The sequence below is a fragment of the Pinus tabuliformis genome, chromosome 3_1 (assembly GCF_031772625.1).
Source record: "Pinus tabuliformis cultivar Carrire ecotype Pingquan chromosome 3_1, CPIR1, whole genome shotgun sequence".
In the NCBI taxonomy this organism is placed as follows: Eukaryota; Viridiplantae; Streptophyta; class Pinopsida; order Pinales; family Pinaceae; genus Pinus; species Pinus tabuliformis.
This window is the reverse complement of record NC_142301.1, coordinates 582042492-582067200: the sequence shown is the minus strand read 5'-3', so window position 1 is coordinate 582067200 and position 24709 is coordinate 582042492. Positions and strand designations below refer to the sequence as shown.

Below are 24709 nucleotides of genomic sequence, written 5' to 3'. Positions count from 1 at the left end.
ACAATATTTGAAAAAATGACAGCCTGATGAATAAAAAATGAGCAGATTTTGGTTTTTAACTGAATTATCAAACAATGTCCTAACTTCTAAGACACTATCAAAAGTAATACAGATGATGCAAGTTTGCTTAACTGAGAATGTCTGGATCTATGTTTCAGGAAATGCATAGGAGAGGGCAGTACTCTATATGTTTCCGTGTGGAAACACATGTAATGCAGCCTGAAATGTGTTTCCAAGCCATATCACCATCCATACAGCTAATTTCCAAAATGGTTTCGCTGATTTATCATTTTTTACTCAGTTTTTGACTCAGGTTGACCAAAAATGCTGGCAACTAATAGTAATGTTTCCAAAAAGTTTTAGCTGATATTTTATTTGGTTTTTCACTGGGTTTGGCCAAAAATGCTGGCAATTAATAGTAATGTTAAATTTCCTTTATCTTTCCTTGAATGGCTTAGGTGATTTTTTATATAATTTTTGACTAAGGCTGACCAAAAATGCTGGCAATTAATGGTAATGATTCCAAAAAGTTTTAGCTGATTTTTTATTTGGTTTTTAACTGGGTTTGACCCAGTGTTGCGGGGGAGCGCCCCCCCCCCCCTTCGAACCCGCTCCCGAAGCGCGCTCCGGGCGGGAGCGGCTCGGGAGCGCGCTCCCCAAATCGCTCCCGGACGGGAGCGATTTTCGGGAGCGCGCTCCCGTAAAAAAATTTGCGCTCCCTGGTTTGTGAGGGAGCGCTTCAGGGAGCGATCGCTCCCGCGCTCCCGGAGCGCTTTTTAATGCCCGAGAGCGATCGGTGAGCGATCGCTCCCTGATCGCTCCCGGGCATTAAAAAACGCTCCGGGAGCGAATTTTAAAAAACCGGGAGCGGTTCGGCGGAAAAAAATTCCGCCGGACCCAAAAAAACAAAAAAATTTAACTAATTTTTTTTGGTTTATAAGCCCAATGGGCCAAAAAAAAATCATTTCAATGAGATTGAGCTTGAGCTTGAGAGCTGAGGAAGAGCAAAGGAGCAAGGAGCAAGAGCTGAGGAGCAAGGAGCCAGAGCTGAGGAGCGAGGAGCAAGTGCCAAGGAGCGAGGAGCAAGCTTGCAGAGGTAAGTAACTTAATCATTTAGTTAGTTTAGTTGGTTAGGTAGTTAGTTTGGTTAGTTTAATTTACCTGTTTGAGTTTAAAGATCATTAATTTAAATTAAATTAATAAATTAAATGAATTAATCCCAATAAACTAAATTAATTTGCAGATTCAAGACTCAAACCCTACAAACATCAAACACGATGGACCTGGGGATTTTTATTGGCATTTTCCTCTTCCTAGTCCCTTTTCTGGTTATTATGGTGGTGGGGAGTAGGAAACGGAGGGGGCCTGAAACTGAAGAGGTGGATGAAGAAGCCGGAGGAAGTCAAATAGGTGAAAACCCCAGTGAGGAGGATGTGGAGGAGGGTGAACATGAGGGTCAAAAAACTAAACAAGACCAAACTCCATTGTGGAAATATGTTCAGAGGGCTGAAACAGGGAGAGGGGGTGGAACCACTAAATTTCATTGCCCCCATTGCAACACTGATTACACAGGCTCATACACCCGTGCTAGAAGACACCTTTGCGGGAAAAGGGCATGGGATGGAGAGAAACAAATAGGAATCAAAACTTGCAACGCGGTGTCAACAGCAGATAGAGCCAAATACATAAAGGAAGAGGAGGACGCCCAATACAGAGCAAAAAGATCAAGGGGTTTCTTTGAAAGCTCACAAAGAACTCCTTCAGCATCCTCCCAAGGCAGTGGATATGGACATGGAGGCTCAGGGTCATCATCTTTACGCCGTAGAACCATATCAGATTTCCTTGATGAGGGGTGTAGGAATGATGTGGATTCAAAAATTTACAGGTTCCTCTATGCAAATGGGATACCATTCAATGTTCTACGCTCACCTTATTGGCACGAAATGGTTTCTGCCATAAATGATGCCCCTAAAGGATACAAGAGCCCTGGGTATGACAAGGCAAGAACTGTTGGCCTTGATCATGAAAAAGCAAAAATATCACATTCTTTGAATAAAATGACAAGTTCTTGGACTGACAATGGGGTGTCCATTGTATCTGATGGATGGACAAATGTAAAAGGCAAGCCATTGATAAGTGTTCTTGCTGTGTCCCGAAGTGGTCCCATTTTTCTAGCTGCACATGATTACTCAGACAAGTTCAAGACCGCTATCAACATTGCAGAAGCATTGCTTGAAACAATTGAGCGTATTGGCCCATACAATGTCATCCAAGTCATCACTGATAATGCTCCTAATTGTAAGGCAGCGGGAGCAATTATTGAGGATAGATACCCGAACATATTTTGGTCTGGATGTTTGGTTCACACATTGAACCTTCTGTTGCATGATATTGTCAAAAACAAAAATGAACAATACCAATGGATTGGTGATTTGTACAAGAAAGGAAAAAAAATGATAAAATTTATTACAAATCATAGCAATACCCATGGCCTTTTCCGCAGTCACTCGAGATTGGAGTTGCTGAAGATTGCGAGGACTAGATTTGGTAGCTATTACCTCACCTTCAGGCGCCTTTTGAAGGTAAGAGAGGGTTTAGCTAGCATGGTATCAAGTCCAAATTGGCAGGTGTTAAAGGAAAGGGCTACAAATGTAGCTGACATTGCAGGTTTTGAAACGGTGGAGGAGGCCGCTCTTGATGGGCAGTTTTGGACAACTGTGAGACAGGTATTGGATTTCACCAAGCCAATTTATAACATGATTCGGTTTGCAGATACAGACAAACCAGTGATTGGCGAGGTGTATGAGCAAATGGATACCATGTTGGGGGAAATAAAAGACATTGTTAATAACAGAGATCCCGACTTGTACAATCTGATTCACGATTGTGTGTGTGAACGGTGGAAAAGGCTTAACCTTCCACTACATTGCTTGGCGTATATCCTTACGCCAAAATACTACTCAGATTCTTGGTTGGGCAAACCTGCAGCAGGGGGTGGTGTTAGGACCAAACCCCATTTAGATCGAGAGGTAACTAAAGGATATCTGGATGCATTAGAAAAGTTGGTGCCTGACAGGGAGGAATGTGCAGCTGTGCGCCTTGAAATAGGCAGATACTTCACTGGCAGTGGTTTGTATGGTAACTTCCATGCAATGGACGACAAAGATAAATTTGATTCTCTCACATGGTGGGAAACATATGGCGGCGACGGACTTTTGCGAAAATTGGCATTGAAAGTTCTTGCACAGGTTGTAAATTCTTCTTCTGCAGAGAGGTGTTGGAGCACCTACAGTTATATACGTAATGTGAAAAGAAACAGGCTCAACGAAAACCGAGCAGAAAGCTTGGTTTATGTGCACTACAATTTGAGGTTGTTAAGCCATTACTGTGATCGGGCTAATGAAGATCCCACATATAAAATTTGGGACAATCACCCTGAGGACGACAATTTGGAGGATGGCATTGTACATATGGAAGAACTAGAAGATGAGCTTGTACGGGATGAAGCTGAAGCAGCTGCAGCAGCCATGCCACCTCCACCTCCACCATCCAGTAGCAGTTCTCGGGGCCCGAGTCTTGTTCCATTGCTGTCGCCACCTCCATCGACACCCTCGCGTGGAGGCTCTAGTTCTGGTCGTCGGTCTGGGCGGGAGACTCCTAGAAGACCACCACGACCTACTTATACTCCTGGAGACTCTCGTGGCAAGGGCCACTTGTAGATTTACAGTTTACTTGTCTTTTTTAGTTTCTATTAGACTTGTCACTTTAGTTTTCATCACTGTTCAGTGTTGAGTTTTGAGTCCTTGACTCTTGACTCTTGACTCTTTCATATCATTATGACATTATGATATTTTTTGTAAACATTATATCACTGTGACAATGAAAATTTGAAGTTTGAAGTTGGGCCTTGGCAATTATAACTCATTGGTAATGATTGTGAATTATGAATATGATGCTTTGTGAAAGACTAAAGTTGTTTCATTTCATCTCATTATTCATGTTTCATTTTATAAATTTTTAACATTTCATATCATGTTAACAGTTAGAAGTTAGGACTTAGAAATATCTTCGATATTACTTCTTGTAATGGTTAAACTTGGCTTACAAGTACAACTTGTTACTTTGGTGATCAATGATGATAAATGTTATTGAATTGAATTTATTTTACTAAGGTTGATGACGATTATAATTTCTAGATGATTGATGTGATATGGTTCAATGATCAATTTATGTTTTTTTATGTTTTTTATGTCTATTTCATCATTCTACATGTTTTTGTTGACATATATGTATCAAAAATTAAAAAATATAAAAAATATATATATTTTTAAAAAATCGCTCCGGGATTCGCTCCCAAACCGGGAGCTTCTGAAAATGGTCGCTCCCGCTCCCGCTTCCGCTCCCGCTCCCCGCTTCCGCTCCCAAGTAACACTGGTTTGACCAAAAATGCTAGCAATTAATGGTAATGTTAAATTTCCTTTATCTTTCCTTTTCTATCATTTTACTTAAATTTTTTAATTTCCTTTATCTTTCCTTTTCTATCATTTTACTTAAAATTCATCTTTCCTCTTCCATCGTTCTACTTAAATTTTTCAAGTTTCAACCCCAACAGATTTCATGTGGATAGTAGAATTTCATATCCCATTCAAAATTCAGAAAACTTAATTCATTATGGATCTCAGAAGCTTGAATACAGAAATTTTAAGGATTTCGGGATTTGGTAGGATTGCAGCATTTTCACTGGATTCTATCATGTATGAGGGTACAGCATTGGCATTAATCAAAAGCACCAAGCCCTTTAGGTACCCTGATGTTGGTGCCACTGATTGTTGAACTCCTCTGTCATGGCCTTCACAAAAATGTACCCTTCTCTCAAGCCAAAATATTGATTATGTATGTTAAGATTACTATATTTTAAGGCTTGGATTAAGCAGTTTCATCAAAATTGGATGGTGATGACTGATGTCCCTCAAGGATCAAGGTAGAGGAAAAGGGTGATACTAATGATGAGGATCCCAATACAAGCAACGGTGGAACATTGCTTGTCATTTCTGTTTGTCATTTAAATATTCTTGCTCAATTATTTATAATGTTTTCTTTCAAAGTTTCAATATTGTTAAAATTGGCAACTAGGGCCAAACTCCATGTGGGTCACCTTATTTATGGCAGCCGATATTTTTCTTGGATTCCTCTCTCTGAAAGGTGTAGGATTGATCTAAAGATCATCCGATTTCCGACATGTATTTATGGAGACATGAATTTATTTATATTATTGACAATTTGTCAAAGTCGGCCAGCAAGCTAAACAAGCACTTTTGCCCCCAGCTCATCCTCAACGTTGCATTTAAATAGAGGAGACCTCAAGTCATTTGAAGAGCACATCATCTCATGATCTCTCTCTCCACTTGTTTGGGCATGTCTTCTCACAAGGAGGACGTGGTGGAAAGAAAGATCTAAGACCCTAATCTGCAGCAAGAGGAGGCCCTAAGCCACAGCAAAGAGGAGGCCCTAGCCACAGAAAAGGAGAAGCCCTAGCCACAGCAAGAAGGAGCCCTATGACAGCGTGAAGGAGCCTAGAAAGGGCAGTGTGGAAATCTCTGTGACAGCGTGGTAAATAATGCTGTTCTAGGGCATGAACCAAGGTCTGGTTTGGGTGTGTTGAAGTCAGGTCAACGTAGGGCTGAATATGTATGTGTTTGGGTGCAGACAAGTGCAGTCAGCTAGGCTGAGTTCATAAGGAAGGTAATGCTGCTGTTTGGTACTGTTTGGGAAAACATTTGTGAAGCCTAAAGCTACAGCAAGCTGTTGTGCTAGGCCGCAGGCCATAGCACACAGCTGGAGGTTGTGTTAAGGGCTGTCAAGGGTGGACAGCACCTTTAGAAGGCAGCATGGCATGAGAGAAGGGTCTCCAAGGTAAACCGCAGTCCTAAAAGGACTTGTCTCCTGACTGTGTGGTGGAACTAAGGCTACAGGACATGCCCTAACCAGTAATGCAGCAAACCACAGTGCTAACATGTTGCAGCAGTGTTTTGTGAAGGGCTACTAGATTGATGAACTCCTAAAGGGTATGCCACAGCACTCTTAGGGACTGTTTGAAGACTGTCATAAGAGTTTAGGGCTGCATCAAGTGCCCTAACTAGAACAGTAATCATTAGCGGAATGAAATCAGTATTATGAGCAGCATTTGGGTTGATTGAGCTAACTGTTGGAGGCTGAAGTTGACTGGGCTTGACCAAGCCACTTAGAGAAAGATTTCCATCCAGTTTGACCAGCATTGACTTCTCTGGTCAAGGCTTTACTACTGCTGTCATAAAATATCAGATTTGTATATTTGTACTATCTCTATCTCTCTGCTGAACTATTGAAGAATATAAGAAGAATTGATCAAGGGTTTCCCCACATTGGGGTTTGTCCCTGGCTGGTGCCACATCTTGTGTCATCTTGTCTTGGATTGTCTTCTATTGTTTATGTTTATGTTATATCTGCATTTTACTATCATGCTGATGTGATTGCTAAACTGGATATTGATATTGGGTTAATTAAAAAATTGAAGTAAATTGCTCTTAAGCATAGAACATATCAAAAATTAACAAATATATATATATATATATATAACACTTTTCACCACTTTCAAATTTTTGAGGAGTCACATTTCCAACACTTTTACATTTTGAAACCGCATACCCATTTCCTCATATCATGCAACTTAGGTCTGGATACAACCCTGTATAACCTTGCATATACACAAAATTTTTACGAAAGAAAAGATCAGACTGGGAAGGAGTTCAGCTGTTCATGCAGACCATATATCTGCTAGAAATATTTCAAAGGTGTCAAATTTCACAGTTGGTACATGCCAGAAAAAACTTACACACAAAGAAATAGAAAGAAACAAGAATAATGTCAAACCTGTGTGCCAAGTGATCTGTGTAAGGTTTCCCGTTCCTTTTCCATACGAGCACGGGCTGATCCATAATATGATGCAGCTTTTGCTAGAGTCTCACCACTTGTACAAGGGTTTTCAAGTCCATACTTCCGGCAATCCTCTGACAATTTAGTTCCTATATAAAAAAAATTGTTCATAAGCACTCTAAAACTGTACTTCCATAAATGATTCAAGATATTTTGAAAGTAAAATAAGTTATTTTTCAACTAAGGCATACCAATTTCAAGCTGTTTGGAACCCACAACTATGAGCCCTTCCACACCTCGCACAATATCCCTTTGAAAATGCTGCACTTATCATCCAAGGCTTAAACATTTGACAGTACAAAACAGTGGACCCCTAGTGCAATCTAGCAAATGACAAAGTTACATAAAAGTTTACTGCAGCACCAACCTTGCCTGCCCTGGTAGACATATAAAGCCTCTCAAGTTTTTGATGCCGTTGAAACTCTGCCTCATTTGTAATTACTATATCAGAATTTCCATATCCACTACCACCAAACTGCTTGAAAACTGCCTGCAATACATTAAAGTACAAAAGCAAATGGATCAAGTTGCAAACTTTCAACAGATAAGAATCATTTTCTTCAAGCAACAAGTCTTCTTTGCCTAAAATATGAAAATTTGAAATAGATATTAACCACCGGATTTTCATCCTTGTACATTTCTGTATATTCCTTTTTGTGTTTATTCCTTTTTGTATAATATATTATCTATTCCACACCAAGTTGCACGAAACATAGAAATGCATACAAGTTTCTGAAATGGGAATGCCTGGAAATGTGAACTCCACCAAAAATGAGTACACAGGGAAAACACAGTTACAAAATATTCAAAAAATATAAATATATAGTTTCTTTTTCAATAATGCATTATCTTGCAAGAAAATAAGCAAGAAAGTAAGAATGATAAACATAAATGACATTATAGAAGGAAACCTGTCTATATTATTAACTGCCATAGGTGATTTCATGGTGCAAAATCCCATAAGTTTGGTAGCCTTGACCAATCCCACACCCTCATACATGACAGAATCCAGTGGAAACACTACAATACTGATTCCTGAAAACTGTAAGTCTGCTGAATTCTGAATGGGATATGAAATTCTATTTTATCCATAAGAAGTTTGATGAGATTGGAACCAGTCTCAAACATCACAAAACAATTAATGAAAATGTTCAAAATTCAAGTAAAAGGATAATAAAGGTGAGATAAAGGAGAATGTAACTTCTACTTTAAGAATTTAATATTACCATTAATTACAAAGGTGACAATGTCCCCAAAGATCAATCCCCTATCTCTGTTTTGTCTTAAAGGGTCATTAACACAGACAGCACAATATTTTTTCCTATGGATCCATGCCCCTCATGGGCACCCGGGTGGGCCCTGAAACTTCCAAAAGGGTGCCTGAAACCTCATTGAAAATGACCAAAACACCTTGGAAACACCATCAACCTTACTGTATGGCATTTCCAAAAAAAATTACCATTAATTATGAAGATGACAAACTCCTCAGAGCTCAATCCCCAATCTTTGTTTTGTCTTAAAAGGATCACTCACACAGACAAAGGTGATATTTCCCTATGGCTCCCCACACTGCTAATGGGCACTTGGGTAGAATCAGAACTTTCCAAAAGGTATCTAAAGGCTAAAACATCACTGAAAACAGTCAAATCACCTTGGAAACACACTGGTCATACCTTACAGCCAACGGCATTTCATACGTGGTACTGGTCAGCCTTTCCAGTATTGGAACGTGACCAAACTAGGCATTTCCTGCAACTTAGATTTCACAGAACATACAAGTCCAATATAGATTGAAGATGGTATTTATTTACATTCTACTTTAGTCAGTGCAATATCTTGTCTGCATATGTACTAGAAAATTAGAAATGCTCACAGAATGATTTAATGCACCTACAATACCTTGCTAGGGAGTTGTTAACAGTTATAGTAAATCTGCCTCTTTGGCAGATTCAATGTTAGAAGCAATTTGATATCAAGGGGATCGATGCACTACCAGCTTTCCGAAGCACAGTCAACACTTCCAGAAGAAATCTTAACTCATATTTCAAGGCAGTTTCCAGCATGATTGAAGAACATTTCCGTAAGATTTTGGCTAATATTTCGAGGCAGCTACAGTAGCCAGAATGCAATGAAAGTTTCAACCTGTTCCAATACCTTCAGCAGGGTTTTGGGGAAGCACCATGTCACATATTTAGAAGAAGCTACAACAGCAATAGGGTGCACTCTTTGGCAGTATTTTACCATGAATTTTGTGGAGTATATGGCAGAGAGGAGGGTGCAACCAGCAGATCTGTGCCATGGAGATATAAAAGGAGATGTTAGGAGCTATTTCCAGTCTGTTTAGTGGACTGTTTCAGACATTTCCAGATGAAATGGCATAGCCTTGGGAAGCTATTTTTGAGCCTGATTTAGCATCAGATCTGTCAGAGCCATGATAGATTGCTGATGACAATTAATAGCATCATTAAGGACAAGTTGGTGGCAGTTACATCAGCAGAACTGTCAGCATTTATTTCAGCAGTTACACATCCTCATGACAGTGACCCCCTAGTCTATTCTCAGCACTATTCAGAAGTTACACTAGCACCAAAAGAGGGCACACCACCTAGGAGTGAAATGGTGTAATCTTACACGCACTTATGAATGAAGTGTGCACCACCTGCAAGTTACCTTCCCCATTTTTAGTCCACTAAACCTATTCTGAGAGACATACACAATCCTCCCTTGCTCATTCTAGAAGAGGGAATGTGACTGAGAGAGTTCATCAGTTATCCTTGTGCCTTTCCCATTTCTCTTCTTGGCATTCTCTCATCAATGTTACCTTCAGGAGTTAGAAGCAGCTTAAAGCAGTGACATTGTTGGATTTTGGTGGGCTGAGCTGAAAGTTTTATCAGCCTTTGCATGTTCTTTCGAAATTAGTACCGCCGAGATTTCCCTTTGGTTATTAAGCATAACTGTTTTATGTGGAGCATGTATCATTATGGAGATGTCCGCTGTTTACTTTTCAATGTAATGTGCATCTACATCTGCAGGGATAGAACCTAACAAGTCTTTGTTGCAGATTTCTTCCCACTTTCCTCCATCAACCCAATAAATCAAGGCACCAGTCAACTCAATGGAGTGTTTATGGCTGTCCTTAACCTTCAAATCCACAGATTTAATTACATCAGCTCAGATTTGCAACTGATTATCAAAGATTTGAGCTTCTTTACGACAGATTTACACAAGTATTTGGTTTATTTGATTCATCTTAATGTTCATCTGCACTTATCTTTTGGATTTCCAGACTTATATCCCATTCTTGCACACAATGAGTTATTTTAGAGATATGTGGTCTGATTTATGATATTCATTACATATCCTAGCCTTAGATATCCTTGGGGATATCCCACTGTGGCTGGAAAAGCACCAGCCCAAAGTGAGAAGTAGACAGCCAAGATGACTGTGTGGGCTGGCACCTTTATGTTACACCCAAAATCCCTCATTGATTTTGTGGCAGATCACAAGAACAGATCCAAGCACTAACGGGATTTGAGGAGCATGACTGTTTCAAACAAACCACTAAAAGCCATTGTAAACAAGACTAATGATTACTTTCCACAGGCCCGTATTTTGGTTAATTACGTTAAAATGCCTTTGGCTAAACATATAAAGTAAACATGAATATTCAATAAACTTCTGGCTGTACTTTGGGAATATGAATAAAGTACTCAAATGCCATACAATTAAATCCTCCATATTAGTTGACTATATCATAACAGAAACACTAGCAAGATGCCATGCAGAATAGACCAAAGCAGAATAGAAGCGTTCCTTTTCCCAGTGCAAAAGAGCCATAATTCTAAAAATATTTGAAACAAGGAAACTGGAAAATTACAAACCATTTGTCGCTGTTACAATAAATCCCCTGGAAGAAGGATTGAGATTGTTTTGACTTGTGTGTTACCCAGAAAAGCCATGTTTGGAAAAAGATGAGCAATCACTAGGATACTGTTATAACTTATGACCCTGATGGAGTATTTAAGGCAGGGTTGCGGGGGAGAGCCGCCCCCCTCCCACGAATCCGCTCCCAATTCATGCTCCGCTCGGGAGCTAGTCGGGAGCGCGCTCCCTTCAAAAAATAGGCTCCCTGGTTTTAAGGGAGCAATTAGGGAGCTCCCAAGTCTTTTTTGCAAAAAAAATATTGCAGTAACCTTCCAAATGCAATTTGTTTTCAAAGAAACAAATCAATTTTGAGTGGGGCAGCCTAATGATCAAGCCTATGGCCCTAGTATTGATATGCGATTCATGGTAATGTTTAATGTTTAAGAAGTAAAAGTGACATTCTCCTTAATCTTCATTTTCATCTTTTTACTTAAATTTTTAACATTACCATGAAATGACTCGGGGTGTTTGAGAGTGGTTCCGACCTCATTGGATTTCATATGGAGAAAGTAGAATTTTAGATCTCATTCAGAATCCAGCAGACTTATCAGTTTTTTAGGATTTCAAGATTGGGGAGATTGCAATGTTTCCATTGGATTTTTTCATGTACTAGGGTATGGAACTCATATTTAATCAAGAGCACCAATCCCTCTATGTACCTTGATGTTAGTGACATTGGTTGTCGAATTCCTCTATCATGACTCTGTTAAAAATGTACCCATCACTCAAACAAAATCTTGACTTGACATGCTATGTTTTTACTATCTTATCATTTATGTTAGTGCTTAGAGGGTGATATTAATGACAAAGATCCCTATACAGATCCAAATGTAATACTAATGACAAAGATACCTCTGGATATTCATGCTTAGAGGGTGATATTAATGACAAAGATCCTGATTTTCCAACAAGACTAAAAAATTAGACATTTTTCGTGGCGGCAAGAGGCCTAAGCATTAGCAATAGATAATAGATTTACTTGTCTTTTCTAGTTTCTAGTAGGTTTTATAACTGTTGACTCTTTCATATTTATTATGATATTTTTTGTAAACAATATATGACAATTTAAGTTTGAAGTTTGAATTTGGCAATTATAACTCATTGGTCATGAATTATGAATATGATGCTTCGTGAAAGTTGAAAGTTGTTTCATTTCATTTCATGTTAGATATTATTTGTTGTAATGGTTACACTTAGCTTACAAGTACAACTTTGGTGATCAATGATGATAAATGTTATATATTGAATTTTGAAAGCTTTAAACTTTAAGATTGATGAATCATGAGACTCCATATGTTGTATGTTACTATGTTACTAACTTGTGGTCACGGTTGATGAAGATTATAACATCTAGATGATTGTTGTTATATGGTTCAATCTATGTTTTTTATGCTTTTTATATCTAATTCATCATTCTACATGCTTTTGTTGACATATATGCATCAAATTATAAAAAATATAAAAATATATATATTATATAAAAAATTGCTCCCCGAATTGCTCCCAAACAGGGCTTCTGAAAATTTAGCTTCCGCTCCCACTCCCAAGTAACCTTGATTTAAGGGGTCGAATGTATATGTAACAGTGGGTTGGTATAGTGGTGGGCCTACATGGGCAATGAGTGAGAATTAGTCTATATAAGAGATAACGCAGGTTTGTTCTAGCAGCACATTGGAAAGGTTGTTGTGACAATGATCCAAGTTGAAATCCTAACGAGCATGCTTCCCCCCTCCGTGGGTTTTGCTGGATGTGGTTGTGGATCTTGATGTAGTATTCGGGCAAGGTAACCTTCAGGTAAATTATTGAAAATATGAAGTGTGCCATTCTTCAATTAGTGTGGGATGGTAAGACACATTGTTATCAGGTTTGCCCTCTGTCAAAAAGGCAGGCTTTCCCATTAAAAAAATATGAGATAGAGATATTGCAGGTTGTAATGCTTTCTGTATTAGAGTCATAATAGATACTCAGAAGTGTAGAATCAAGTAGGCCACTTAGAAAGGTTCAAAACAGCATAATCTATGTTGGAAATTATATATATTCATGTCATATGCAAAACATACAACTTCTTTCAACCAACTCTATAAGTATAATGGACCAATGGAGCTTGTTATAATGGAAAAGATTCTCTTGAAGATACTTGGAAAAAAGGATCTGATTGGGTGAGTGGGCAGAACAGGTCATATTTAGCAATAACAAATATACTTAACCTATATGTGGCTCTTCATTTGAATTTTGCAATATAAAAAGCGTCAGCTCCCCTGATCAAACGGTTGACCTGGTCCATCACATAATTTGAAAAATAGAAACAATCTATTTATTAGACAGGCAAAAAAGAACAAAATCTACGTTTTCCTTTCCTGATCAATTTTCCTACGTCTGAGTTGAGATTTGTGCTCTGGATTGATTATATTATTTTAGCTAATAACAGATGTCAGGTCACATGAACGATTAGATGATGCATGGCATCTTTCGATTGAAGAATTGGACCAACAATTGTATAAATGGGTCAAAGGTTCACAAGACTATAAATACATGCTCATTTCTTTGGTTGTAGATAACCTTGGATTTGTTCTTGTAGGGCTTTTCCTAAAGTACATGCATGTAGGCAAAGATATGTTCACAATTCAGCATTCACTCTAGTATACTGTATTACTTTTCTGCAAGTCTTGTATTCTAGTCTTGCTTCTTGCTGATCATATTCTTTCTCCCATGCTTTTGATTTCCTATTCTGTAATTAATTCTTTGGTACCATACCCAAAATCCTTGAATTATAATACAGTCTTTTCCATTTTACAGTAGAAAAGTGTTACTTTTAGTACAATTCACCTGCATTTAACTACCAGCACATCCATCATTTCTATCATTTCCTTGTAGTTGTAGACATCAAGTGTTATGGGTTTTCTTCGGATTGCATTAGTAACTACTCAAAGAAAAACACAGAAAACTTGTGCTAATCATCAGATCTTGCAATACAATTCCACATGTCCCTCCCAAAAAACATGGACTATCCAAGAAGCACCATGATGTACTGGTGAAACTTGAAAGGCCAGAGAGGCTGTATTTCATCTTCAGGAGCACAAATGGACAGAATTTTATACGTTGTTCAGTTCTTTTCTGCATGGTATAATTTCCAAGTTATATTGTGCTGTGGCAGTTAGATTAGATGTACTGTACAGAAGATATTCCCATTGGAATGTGCCTGATACTAGTTTTTAGAAAGTTTAGAGCACATGTAATTTGGAAAAGAAATACAGTGGAGAATATCTTCCTAAACAGAAGGTAAACTCTTATTGATTACCTGACATATTGCATTAACCACTATATGATGTAATGTTGCAAGACCCAGTTTAATGCTATAGGTGAATGCTAGTAAGGACGTGAATAGGTCTAGTTAGGGCCCCAAGAATAGTCTATTATATCTTCTTAAACTTTAAAGCAGCCAATACAGCAATTGATCAAACAATCCATTCTCATAGAGAATCTATAGAAACAGTTGCCAAGGTCCAGATCAACTGGTGGAGAGCAATCACTTGGGTCATATCTCAAGAACTCAAGCATGAAGTTAAAGCTCGCAAAATTCACAGGTATTGGTAAATCATTGCCTGTCCCTACGAGCTTCTCTCCACCTGCCACTGTTAAGACCTTAAGAGAGCACATCGCCTTTGCCACATTATAATATGATGTAAATTTTTGGGAAAGAGAGAACAAGTTTCAAGATCGGCTAGAGAGAAACCCCCCTCCAAATTTTATGGGAGAGGATGCGTTTCAGGAATGGCAGGAGAGAACCCCTACCTTTCCAAATTTTAGGGTGGAGATGAGAGGATATCACCCCATGTACAGAAAATTCATGTATACCATATTCATAAAGTTAGAAAATATAACCTAACAATTGCAAATATACATATTGCAACATCTAACTAAAGATTTTTTTTAACTTGAAATAGTTGAATCATTGATTGTTTTATTGCAGTTGGCGAAAGGAAAATAAAAGGATACATCAATACATCATCATCATAGTATCAATGTGGTGATGCATTATAATTTACAACTTATAAGTGAATCATGGTACAAAAAGTTAAAACCAGGTCATCATTAACCAGATTTAAGTCACCTGTGCTACTCCTCCAAGTCTGCTCCACTTTCCCCCTCCAATCCAACCTCTTCGAGTGCAAATAAATTTGTGCTTTAGGACTTAAGGAGATCAGTATTTATAGGTAGGTTTGAGTTAGTAAGACAACTCAAAGAATGTCACTTTTGTATCTTATCTATTCAAAAATTACCAATGGATCTTTTGTTCACTAGGGATGTCAGTGGTTCAAGAAAGGATGGGTCGGGATGCATACACTTAGGGGATAGTTACCAAATACGAATTAAACTTAGAACAAGGATACAATATCATAAGATAAGATGAGTCAGCGCTCTTTGCGCCTTTGCAATGTACTTTCTGTTCTTACTGGAAACAGAAAGTATGATTTTTTCGAAGTAAAAATAATAATAATAAAAATAAGATGAGATGAGATGAGATACTTTTATTGATGTCCAACAAAAGACTAAAAAATAGGTTAATGGGACTAGAAAGTACATACAAGAATTACATTCAAACTAAACATTACATAAAGAAGAAATAGGACAGAATGCAAGGGATCAATTGATGTTCACAATACAGGAAGAGGTAGATGGCTAGGAGGAAGAAGTATCTGATACAGAATCAAGCATCGAGAAGGATCTAATGCATTGTCTGATGCCGCTGTCTAGAGAGTGCACAGGATCAAAAGGACCTGGCTAGGTAATCATGGGAACATCCAAGAGCAACGAAAGCAGTTTTTCTTGTAGCACTTGAGGTTAAAGAGAAGAATCACATGCTATAGATCTAGCCTAGACCAGTCTGTTGATCTGATCAATGCAGAGAACACGCACACCTAACTCATGTCTAAAACACTCTACCAGATCTACAGTGGAATGTTGTGCATGGCCTCATTAAACCATTGCCTATTGTGCTACTCACTGGAAGATCTATATCTTGCTTAGCACCACCAAGTGCTGAAATCAACTGCAACAAGTAGGTGATCAACCTAATGGAGCAGGGTCTGGAAGAAACCTACAGGATCTGTGCTCTGAGAATCACTGCCTGCCAAATGTAAAGAGCCAGACACCATTGGAGAAAAATACGATGAAGGTGAATTATGCAAAATATTCAAGAGTATATATCTTAGTTGATCTATAAATTGCCGTGAATATTCCACTGGAACAGTTCGACATAACAGATCTGATAAAATTACCAAAATCTTTAAGGTTAATTTTTCCAGTGTTGCACACATCGCGATAAAATCGCGATTAAATCGTAAAATCGCGATTTTTTAAAATCGCCGATTCAAAGCGCGATTTTTATCCAAAAAATCGCCTCTTTTTTTTTATAGCGATTTTTATCGAAAAAATCGCGATTTTTTCGATAAAATCGCGATTTTTTCGCTTAAAATCGCGAGGGCGCGCGGCAGCGGGGTTTTATATGGAAAAAACGAATTTTTTTTTATTCATTCAGCAGTCCGCCGCGGAGGAGAAGGAGAAGAAGTGAGGGAGAGGGTTGCCGTCGGTTGTGGGAGCGAATCGAAGCGATTTTAGGAGGAATCCAAGCCAAGATCGCCAATTTGTCCATAAACCAGGTATGTAGATTAATTTTTTTTTGTTTTGGTTCTATAAAAACTTTGTTTTTCATTGTTTTTAAAGAATTTTTGGAAATTTTTCATTGATTTGGGATGGGTTATTTGTTATGACTATGAAAACCAATTTTTGATTTTTATTTTCTCATTTTCTTTAAACATTGTTTATTTTTTTTTATTTTTCATTGTTTTTTGGCATTTGGTTGGGTAACTTGGGTTTAGAAATTGGGATTTTGGAAATAATTAGCTTGTAATTTTGCAAATGCTAAATTGTAATTTGTATTTACTATTATCATTTATGTAATCCTAAATTCCTATTTCCTAATCCTTATTTTTCCATAGGTTTGCAAATTCAAAATTCAAAAACAAACATGCCAAGGAAATTGGATCCTTTCTGGGAATATGGTGACCCTAAAACTCCGAATGATAGACAAAACTTGTATTGCAAGTTGTGTGGAAAGGAAATATTCGGGGGGGTGTACAGGTTGAAGTTCCACCTTGCACAAATCCCTGGACGTGATGTGGGGCCCTGTCTAAAGACAAATGCTGAAATTATCCAAAAAGCCATGAGAGCATTGGGAGAATTAGAGCACACTAGAGACGCCAAAGAAGAACTCAAAAGGCAAATAAAAAGGTCAGTTGAAGGAAGTGGGCCAAGTGGCACAGGTTCTACTGCAGCGTCAGTCAATCCGGTAGCTGCATCATCATATTTTGTTCCTCGAACCACACCTGGTTCACAACCAACTATTGGTTCAATGCTAAAAAGAACTGAAAAAGAAAAAGCTGACAAGTTGATGACAAAATTTCTCCTCTGGAGTGATATTCCTTTCAGCATTATAAGGAATAATCCATTTTTCCAACCTACTCTTGATGCTGTTGCCAGTGTTGGCCCGGGGTACAAACTCCCTTCTCTTCATGATTTCAGAGGCCGGCTTCTTCAAGATGAAAAGCGTGACTGCACCCAAAGATTGGAGGATTTTAGGGCATCATGGGCACAAACAGGATGCACTGTTATGTCAGATGGTTGGACTGACCAAAAGGGGAGAACCCTTATAAACTTCTTGGTTAGTTGTCCCTTGGGGACTATGTTTATCAAATCTGTTGATGCAACTCATCAAATGAAAGATGCAAAAACTTTATGTGATTTGCTGGATGTGTTTATTTTGGAGGTGGGTGCAGAAAATGTTGTCCAAGTCATAACGGACAATGCTGCAAATTATGTTGCTGCTGGTAGAATGCTTATGGACAGGCATCCTACTTTATTTTGGACACCTTGTGCTGCCCATTGTATTGATTTGATGTTAGAGGACATTGGGAAAATTCCCTTTGTCAAAGAGGTTGTTGACTCATCAAAAAGCATCACAAAATTTATTTACAATCACACATCTGTGCTTAGCTTGATGAGAAAATGCACCAACAACAAAGAGTTGGTGCGCCCCGCCATTACACGGTTTGCGACGAGTTTCATATCTCTTCAATCCCTCTTGAATTCTATGTGGGATTTGAAGAGAATGTTTCTTTCAGAGGAGTGGCGTGCTTCGTCAATGAGCCGCAAACCAGAAGCAGAGGCCGTCTGCAGACTAGTTTCATACCAGGAGGACTTCTGGGCGGGAGTGCAGGAGGTGTGCGCTGTTACAGAACCTTTGGTAAAGGTTCTTCGGTTGGTTGATGGTGAGAAGCCCGCAATGGGCTATTTGTATGAAGCCATGGATAGGGCCAAAGAAGCCATTCGGTCCTACTATGATGACAAGGGAGATGATGGGTTCCAGAGACAACTCCTTCTATGGAAGGTCATTGATGAGCGATGGAACAACACACTCCATCGTCCCATTCATGCTGCTGGCCTTTTCCTGAACCCTGCATTTTCTTATGCATGTGGGTTTAATTTTGATGTTGAGGTCGTGGAAGGATTATTAACCTGTGTCCAGAAGATGGTGAGAACTTCAGAAGAACGTATGGAGGTCTCTAGACAAATTGAGCAATATAAGTTGTCAGCTGGCACATTTGGCTTTGAGATGGCTGTCATTGATAGGACGGTTAAAATGCCAAGTATTTTTTAGTTTGTACTATGTAGTATGTACTTTGTAACTTTGTTTCAAATTTCATTGTTTCTTCAAATTCCATTTTTTTCTTATGTTTATTTAAAATTTTCTTTGTAATTTTGTTGTAGACGCATGGTGGAAGATGTATGGTGGCAGAGTCCCCCTTTTGCAAAATCTTGCCGTGCGGATCCTCAGCCAAACATGCAGCTCCTCGGGATGTGAGCGCAATTGGAGTGTATTTGAAAAAATACACAACAAGAAGCGCAATAGGTTAACACTTAAACATTTAAAATATTGCAAATTTCCAAATAAATTTTTGAATTCATTAAAGTTTTAAACAATATTTTTTTTATAATATTAATTATTAATTTATTATTTCATGAACTTTGTACAGGTTGGAGTCCCATAGACTTAATGACATGGTCTATGTCTACTACAATCTTCGATTGTGGGTGAAACAACTAGAGAAGACACCTGATACGGAAGCCATCTCATTGGATGGGATTGACACCACTGCTGAATGGAGGGTTGAGACCGAGAGGCCTCTCATGGATCGCACTGAGGATTGGTTAGTGCAGGATGAGGGGGAGGAGGAGGGGGAGGAGGAGGAGGAGGAGGAGCAGGAGCAGGAGCAGGAGGAGGAGGAGTTGGAGGAGCAGGAGGAGGAGATGACACCGCCTACCCGGGCTACCCGGGCTACCACTACCACCAGTAGAGGACGTGGTCTCCGTCCACCTCAGCCTCCTGTAGCTGCTACTACTAGTTCTTCAGCTTCTAGAGCACGTCAGACTCCACTGCCATTTCCACCACCACAGGCACCAGCTTCTACATCTAGAGGGAAAGAGAAAGTTGTGCCATTTTCTCGCAAGAGGGGCAGAGGAAATCAATAGGATTAGACTTTCATTTTATTGTATATGACATTATGACATGATGAGATACATTATCATATTTTTTGTTGATATTTTGAGGCTGAGTTGGACTTGGGACTCAGGACTTACTATTCAGGACATGATTCAATGTTATGTGTGATTTTAGCGCTAGAAATGATATTGAACATCTTATATATTAGTTTTTTTATCATATTTATGTGTCAATGTATTTATTTTATGTTGTAGATGGTTTAGATATTAAAAAAATTGAAAAAAATTGAAAAAAAATGAATATTTTTGTGCCAAACGATTTTTTCCCGCTTTTTTCCGATTTTTTCCCGATTTTAACGATTTTTTCCGCTTTTTTCCCGGCGCCGATTAAATCCCGATCGCGATGTGTGCAACATTGAATTTTTCCTTTAAATTTCAGATTCTTTAGTTAGCTGTTTTTCCCGCTTATTTATATGAAATACCTAAAATGTGAGAAATATAGAATAGAATGAAATACACACACCATCCACAATAGACACAAAATTTGTCCAGAGAAACCCTTACGGGTGTGTTGCCTCAAAATATAGCAGGCCTTGTGAGATGTCTCACAAGGCAAAAACTAAACTAAGATGCAACAATGAGGTGGCTGCCACTGTCACCTTAGCACTCCACCTCCTGCTCTTTAGTGGAATTTCACCACACAAGAAGTATCCAAGTATATATCACGTAAAAGGTATTCTAAGTCAATAGGTTCAAGGTGATGTAAGAGAAAGGCTTAGTCAAGGTACTTCTTACTTGGATTAGGGCACAATTATTTATGCTAAGGAACAATGTACCATGAAATAAGCCTTGAAAAGAATACTTGAGGCCTAGGGTTTCAAGATATGATTCAAAAAGAGAGCATTTAGGCATACAAGTATAAGGAAAGGGTTTACTTTAAGAATATGATCAACAATATGGAATGGTAAACCTTCAAAAAACTCTAAATGGAAGCCTTTTTTGCAGAACTAGGGTTTTGTGAGGACTTAAATTGCCCAGGCTTGATGACATCAACCCTAAAAAGGCAATTTTCACCAAGGAAAATGCTAGATTTTGAGTTGGTAAGGTTAAACAAGGTGAAAAGATGCCAAATTAGCTCCAATGTTTCAATCGCTCAAGCCCTAGTTGAATTCAGCCCTTGCCCTAGCCCTAGCAGCTTGTCTTGAATGGCCAAAAAAGTAAGGGACAGGAAAAGACAAAAAAATTCAAGAGTTTGATCATCAAAAGGGATCCCAATGCCTTTTCCCTACTTGGGTGATGGAGTCTTAGGAACTTAAACCATAGAGATATCAAATTTTTGCATGGAGTAAGGGGGAAACCCTAGTTTTCACTTTCTAACCCTAGCTATCTTTTTATGAGAGGAGAAATTAACTAGAAAAATGCTCACTAGGAGGTTTTCTAGGGAGTTCAAGGACAATAGATTAAACATGCAATAATTTACCAAGAATTTTCAATAAAAATTTGCATTTAGACAAGGAACAAGTAGAAACCCTAGCAATATTTCATTACATGTAAAATCATAAAATATATGTAGTAAGTACTCAGAATTTATCCAAGAACATGCCTTCTTTCAATCCCAAAAAAATGTCTCCAACACAAAAACTAGTCTCCAATAGCAAAAATCCACCTAAGATCACGTCTCCTTGAGCAACAAAGTACAATAGGCTAAGTCGAGCTCTTCTAGAGAGGTTGAAATCCACAAGTGTGATGATGACAAAAAAAAAGGGGTGATCATCCTTTTATAGGAGGTCTATCACCTCTAATAATCCACTAAAACAAGTTTAATTTTGAGTAAAATAGGTTACAAGCGAACCCACTAGCTCAACCAATAAAATATGTCAATAAATGCCCACAAGTGTGAGTCATAAGCCCCTACTAAGCATGACATCATGCCCTTTTAGGGCTCAAAATGCTCCAAAGGTGCACTGGAAAGGCTAAATGAGTCTCGAAGCATCATGATCAACTATCAATTTGAGGAAGGGGCCTCAAATCAAGCCTCAAACAATCTCAATGTGTTCAAAATCTAGCTTTGGGTGCCTCGCGTTGTCTCTATGGGTGCCATGTAGACAAAGTAGTGTACTCTCTCTCCAGTGTTGGGGCTCCATCAGGTTCAACAAACCTTCCTCAAACATTCTAGGGGATAATCATCCTCATCTGGGCATTAGATCAAGGCATGTCCATCAAGTAGTATCAAGGCCAACTTGGGGACACACTAGATCCATTGGTACATCATCAAGAATCCTCAATGCTAAGCAAGACAAGCTCAACATTCTGGCATCTGAAGGTGCTTTGGGTTGTCCATCAACTACCAAGATCATCTATGTGCCCAATGCTCTGATGAATAAGGGCAACGCTTCATCTGCAAGGTCACCATGCTCTCCGAAAGTATAGTATGTCCTGGGCATCATGTGGTGTAGGAATGGAATAGTGTGGCCTAAAGGCCTCAATTGCTCAAGGCCAACATCTCAAACTCAAAATGAAAGCCACCATTCATTAGAGACAATAACCATAGATGCATCTAAGTGGACCATACTTCACTGTTAAGGGCATAGTAATACTTCAAACGGGATCGCATTCAAATATGTAACTAGATCAAGTCTAGTAAAATTGTTCTGTATTTTTGTAGGGGTGGCTAGGTAATAAACCCTATTAGGTGCTTCCAACCCCAGAGTAGAGGTGGCATTTCCAAGGTCAACCCGTCAATCCATAGGCGTTAGAGAGAATATGTGGCACTGGAGAGAGGAATGACTTCATGGCCAAGTGCCATAGACAAGGGATTGACTAATGAGAGTCCACATCCTAAGTGTATAGATGTAATGGAGAGAAAAATCGTGGAAGACTGAGTTAACCCTTTCCTCAGGCTACTTTTTCCACCCATCTAGTGCACCTTTTACTTCTTTTTGATGATGCTTTTTATGGTGCATAGCTCAAGGATCAAAGCTTGCTCTTTATGATATAGCATTTATTTTACCCCTTAAGATGAGTCAATTTCTCGCTCATCAAGGTTGGGACATGCAAGGGTTCCTTATGATGAGATGGGGCATTAAGTGCTCAAGAACTAAGTAATGGCTAATGAAGGGGGTAGATCTCATGCTAGGCATTTCCCCATGTGCCAACTTTTGTCCCAACCATCTATTTGCATTTTAATTTTTCTTTTTCTTTTGTTGTGCCCGTCTTATGCTTTTTCATTCTTTTAGCCACATCAACCTCCAAGGCAAAGTTTCCCAGTCCTACTCAAGGATGAGGATGTGTGACTTCCAAATCCAAATGAGCCAATGACAGTTATCCCAAAGGATGGAGGTCGTAACAAAGGAATGATGGAAGATGTTAGGTATGGAAAGGGAAATGGACACAGTGCTTCAATCCGTGTTTCCCAAGTAGTGCCTCTTTCATAACCCTAAGGCCTTAAAGGAGGTCCCACTTGACTAAGGCTAAAGACTAATTCCCCCTGGTAAGGTGGGAGAACAAATTTATAGTCAAGATCGGACAATCATCCAGATAACCCCTTTATCCATGTTAAAATGCCCAAAACATTAAGTAAAAGTACTCAATTACAAAATGATTGAAGTACCTGAGGAGCGTTAGCCTACCCTCATCCAAGAGGAATGTCGGATGGTGAGAGGCGCATGAGCAGTGTGGATGGTGTTGATTTGGGGTAGCATCGAATGTGCTCTAGCCATGAAATTTGGTGGAAAGGCTAAGGCACATGAGAATACCCAAAAAGGGTTTGGGCAGATTCTAAACAGTTTGGGAGATATTAAAATAATTAATATTTTTAATGGAGTCGGAAATAAAAATATTAATGTGAATTAATATAAAACTATGTTAGAATGGTCCAAAAGTCATGGATCAAGCCAGATCTAATCTTAACCGTTGATTAGGCACTTAATCTTGGTCGTTGATTTGTTAACGAAAAAAGTATAAGAGGAGGCTTAAGGGTCACCTGGAGAACACACCAAGAGATCAAGATTTCGACTTTCTGGGGCTAGGTTTGCTGAGAAACTTAAGAGTGATCAGAGTTGCGGCTGAGGGGCAGTGAATACAGAAGTAGAGAGGCAAAGATAGCACCAAGAGGATCAAAGCAGCAACAGGAACTGTTGGGAACTACCAAAATAGCCGAGAAAGCTGACGCAGAGGGCAGAAGCCGGAACTGTCGGAACAGCCAGGAAAGCTGACGCAGAGGGCAGAAGCTGGAACTGCCTGGAACAGCCAGAACTGCCGGGAACAACCAGAACTGTCGGGAACAGCCAGAACTTCCGAAACATACAGGAAAGTTGACGCAAAGGGCAGAAGCCGGAACTGTCGGGAATAGCCAGAACTGTCGGGAACTGCCGGGAACAGCCGGAATTGCCGGGAACTGCCAGAACTGCCGGGAAAGCTAACGCAGAAGGCAGAAGTTGGAACTGTCGAGAACAACTGGAACTGCCGGGAACTGCCGGAACTGCCAGGAACTGCCTGAATTGCCGAGAAAGCTGACGTAGAGGGCAGAAGCCGAAATTGCAGGGAAAGCTAACGTAGAGGGTAGAAGCCGGAACTGCAAGAACAACCGGGAACGTTGACACTGTGGTTTTTCGTGGGGCAGATTGGAGCTGAGGAGCTGTCGGAGTGTTTATCCGGGGTTTCAACTAGAGCATCTATCTCCAAAGGAGAGGTACTACTGCCGAGATTATTCTCTGTTGGGTGAGCCGGTTTTGGCACCCAGATTGTATTCAGAAACTGCATAATAATAAAACCCTCAGATAGCTGCACTGGTTTTCCCGCATTGGGTTTTTTCGGGGACATTGGTCCAAAAAACAACGATGTCACTTGTGTGCTTGTTTTGTTTCCTTCAGTTGATAATCTGTTATGTGTTAAGCATGTACTTGTATTTATTTCCAGTATTTACATAGTAAATAACTTGTTAATTAACTGAACAAGTAGGTAAGAATAAATTAGAAAGTACATGGAAGGTTTCTAACTGTTAGACTTAGAAACTTCAACAAATGGTGAAGGAAATTGGCATATCATCATCAATGCATAATGTGTAGGGTTGTTGGTTGGTTGGTTGTCCAAGATAGAAGAAAAAGTTTTCTACTATAGGGCTACCCATTTTGGTGAGTAATAGGGAGAAAACCTGACTAAAAGGTGAGGCTACTCTACTCTCTTTTGTTTGGTATGAAAAATGTGCAAGTACAAAGAAGAGGTACTCTCTCTATGGAGTTACCTGAGACCTATG

General features: G+C 39.2%; 1 protein-coding gene across 1 annotated transcript in view; it reads right to left on the bottom strand.

Annotated features, from left to right (window-relative positions):
* The window catches only part of LOC149188342 (SH3 domain-containing protein 2-like), a 172372-nt gene that overhangs the window by 118364 nt on the left and 29299 nt on the right, over positions 1 to 24709 (bottom strand). Inside the window, exons 3-5 of the mRNA XM_089411648.1 lie at positions 7340 to 7462; positions 7164 to 7233; positions 6910 to 7061 (exon numbers count right to left, since the gene is read on the bottom strand). Of these exons, the coding sequence (XP_089267774.1) occupies positions 6910 to 7061; positions 7164 to 7233; positions 7340 to 7462 (345 nt within the window). The remainder of the gene's footprint in view (positions 1 to 6909; positions 7062 to 7163; positions 7234 to 7339; positions 7463 to 24709) is intronic.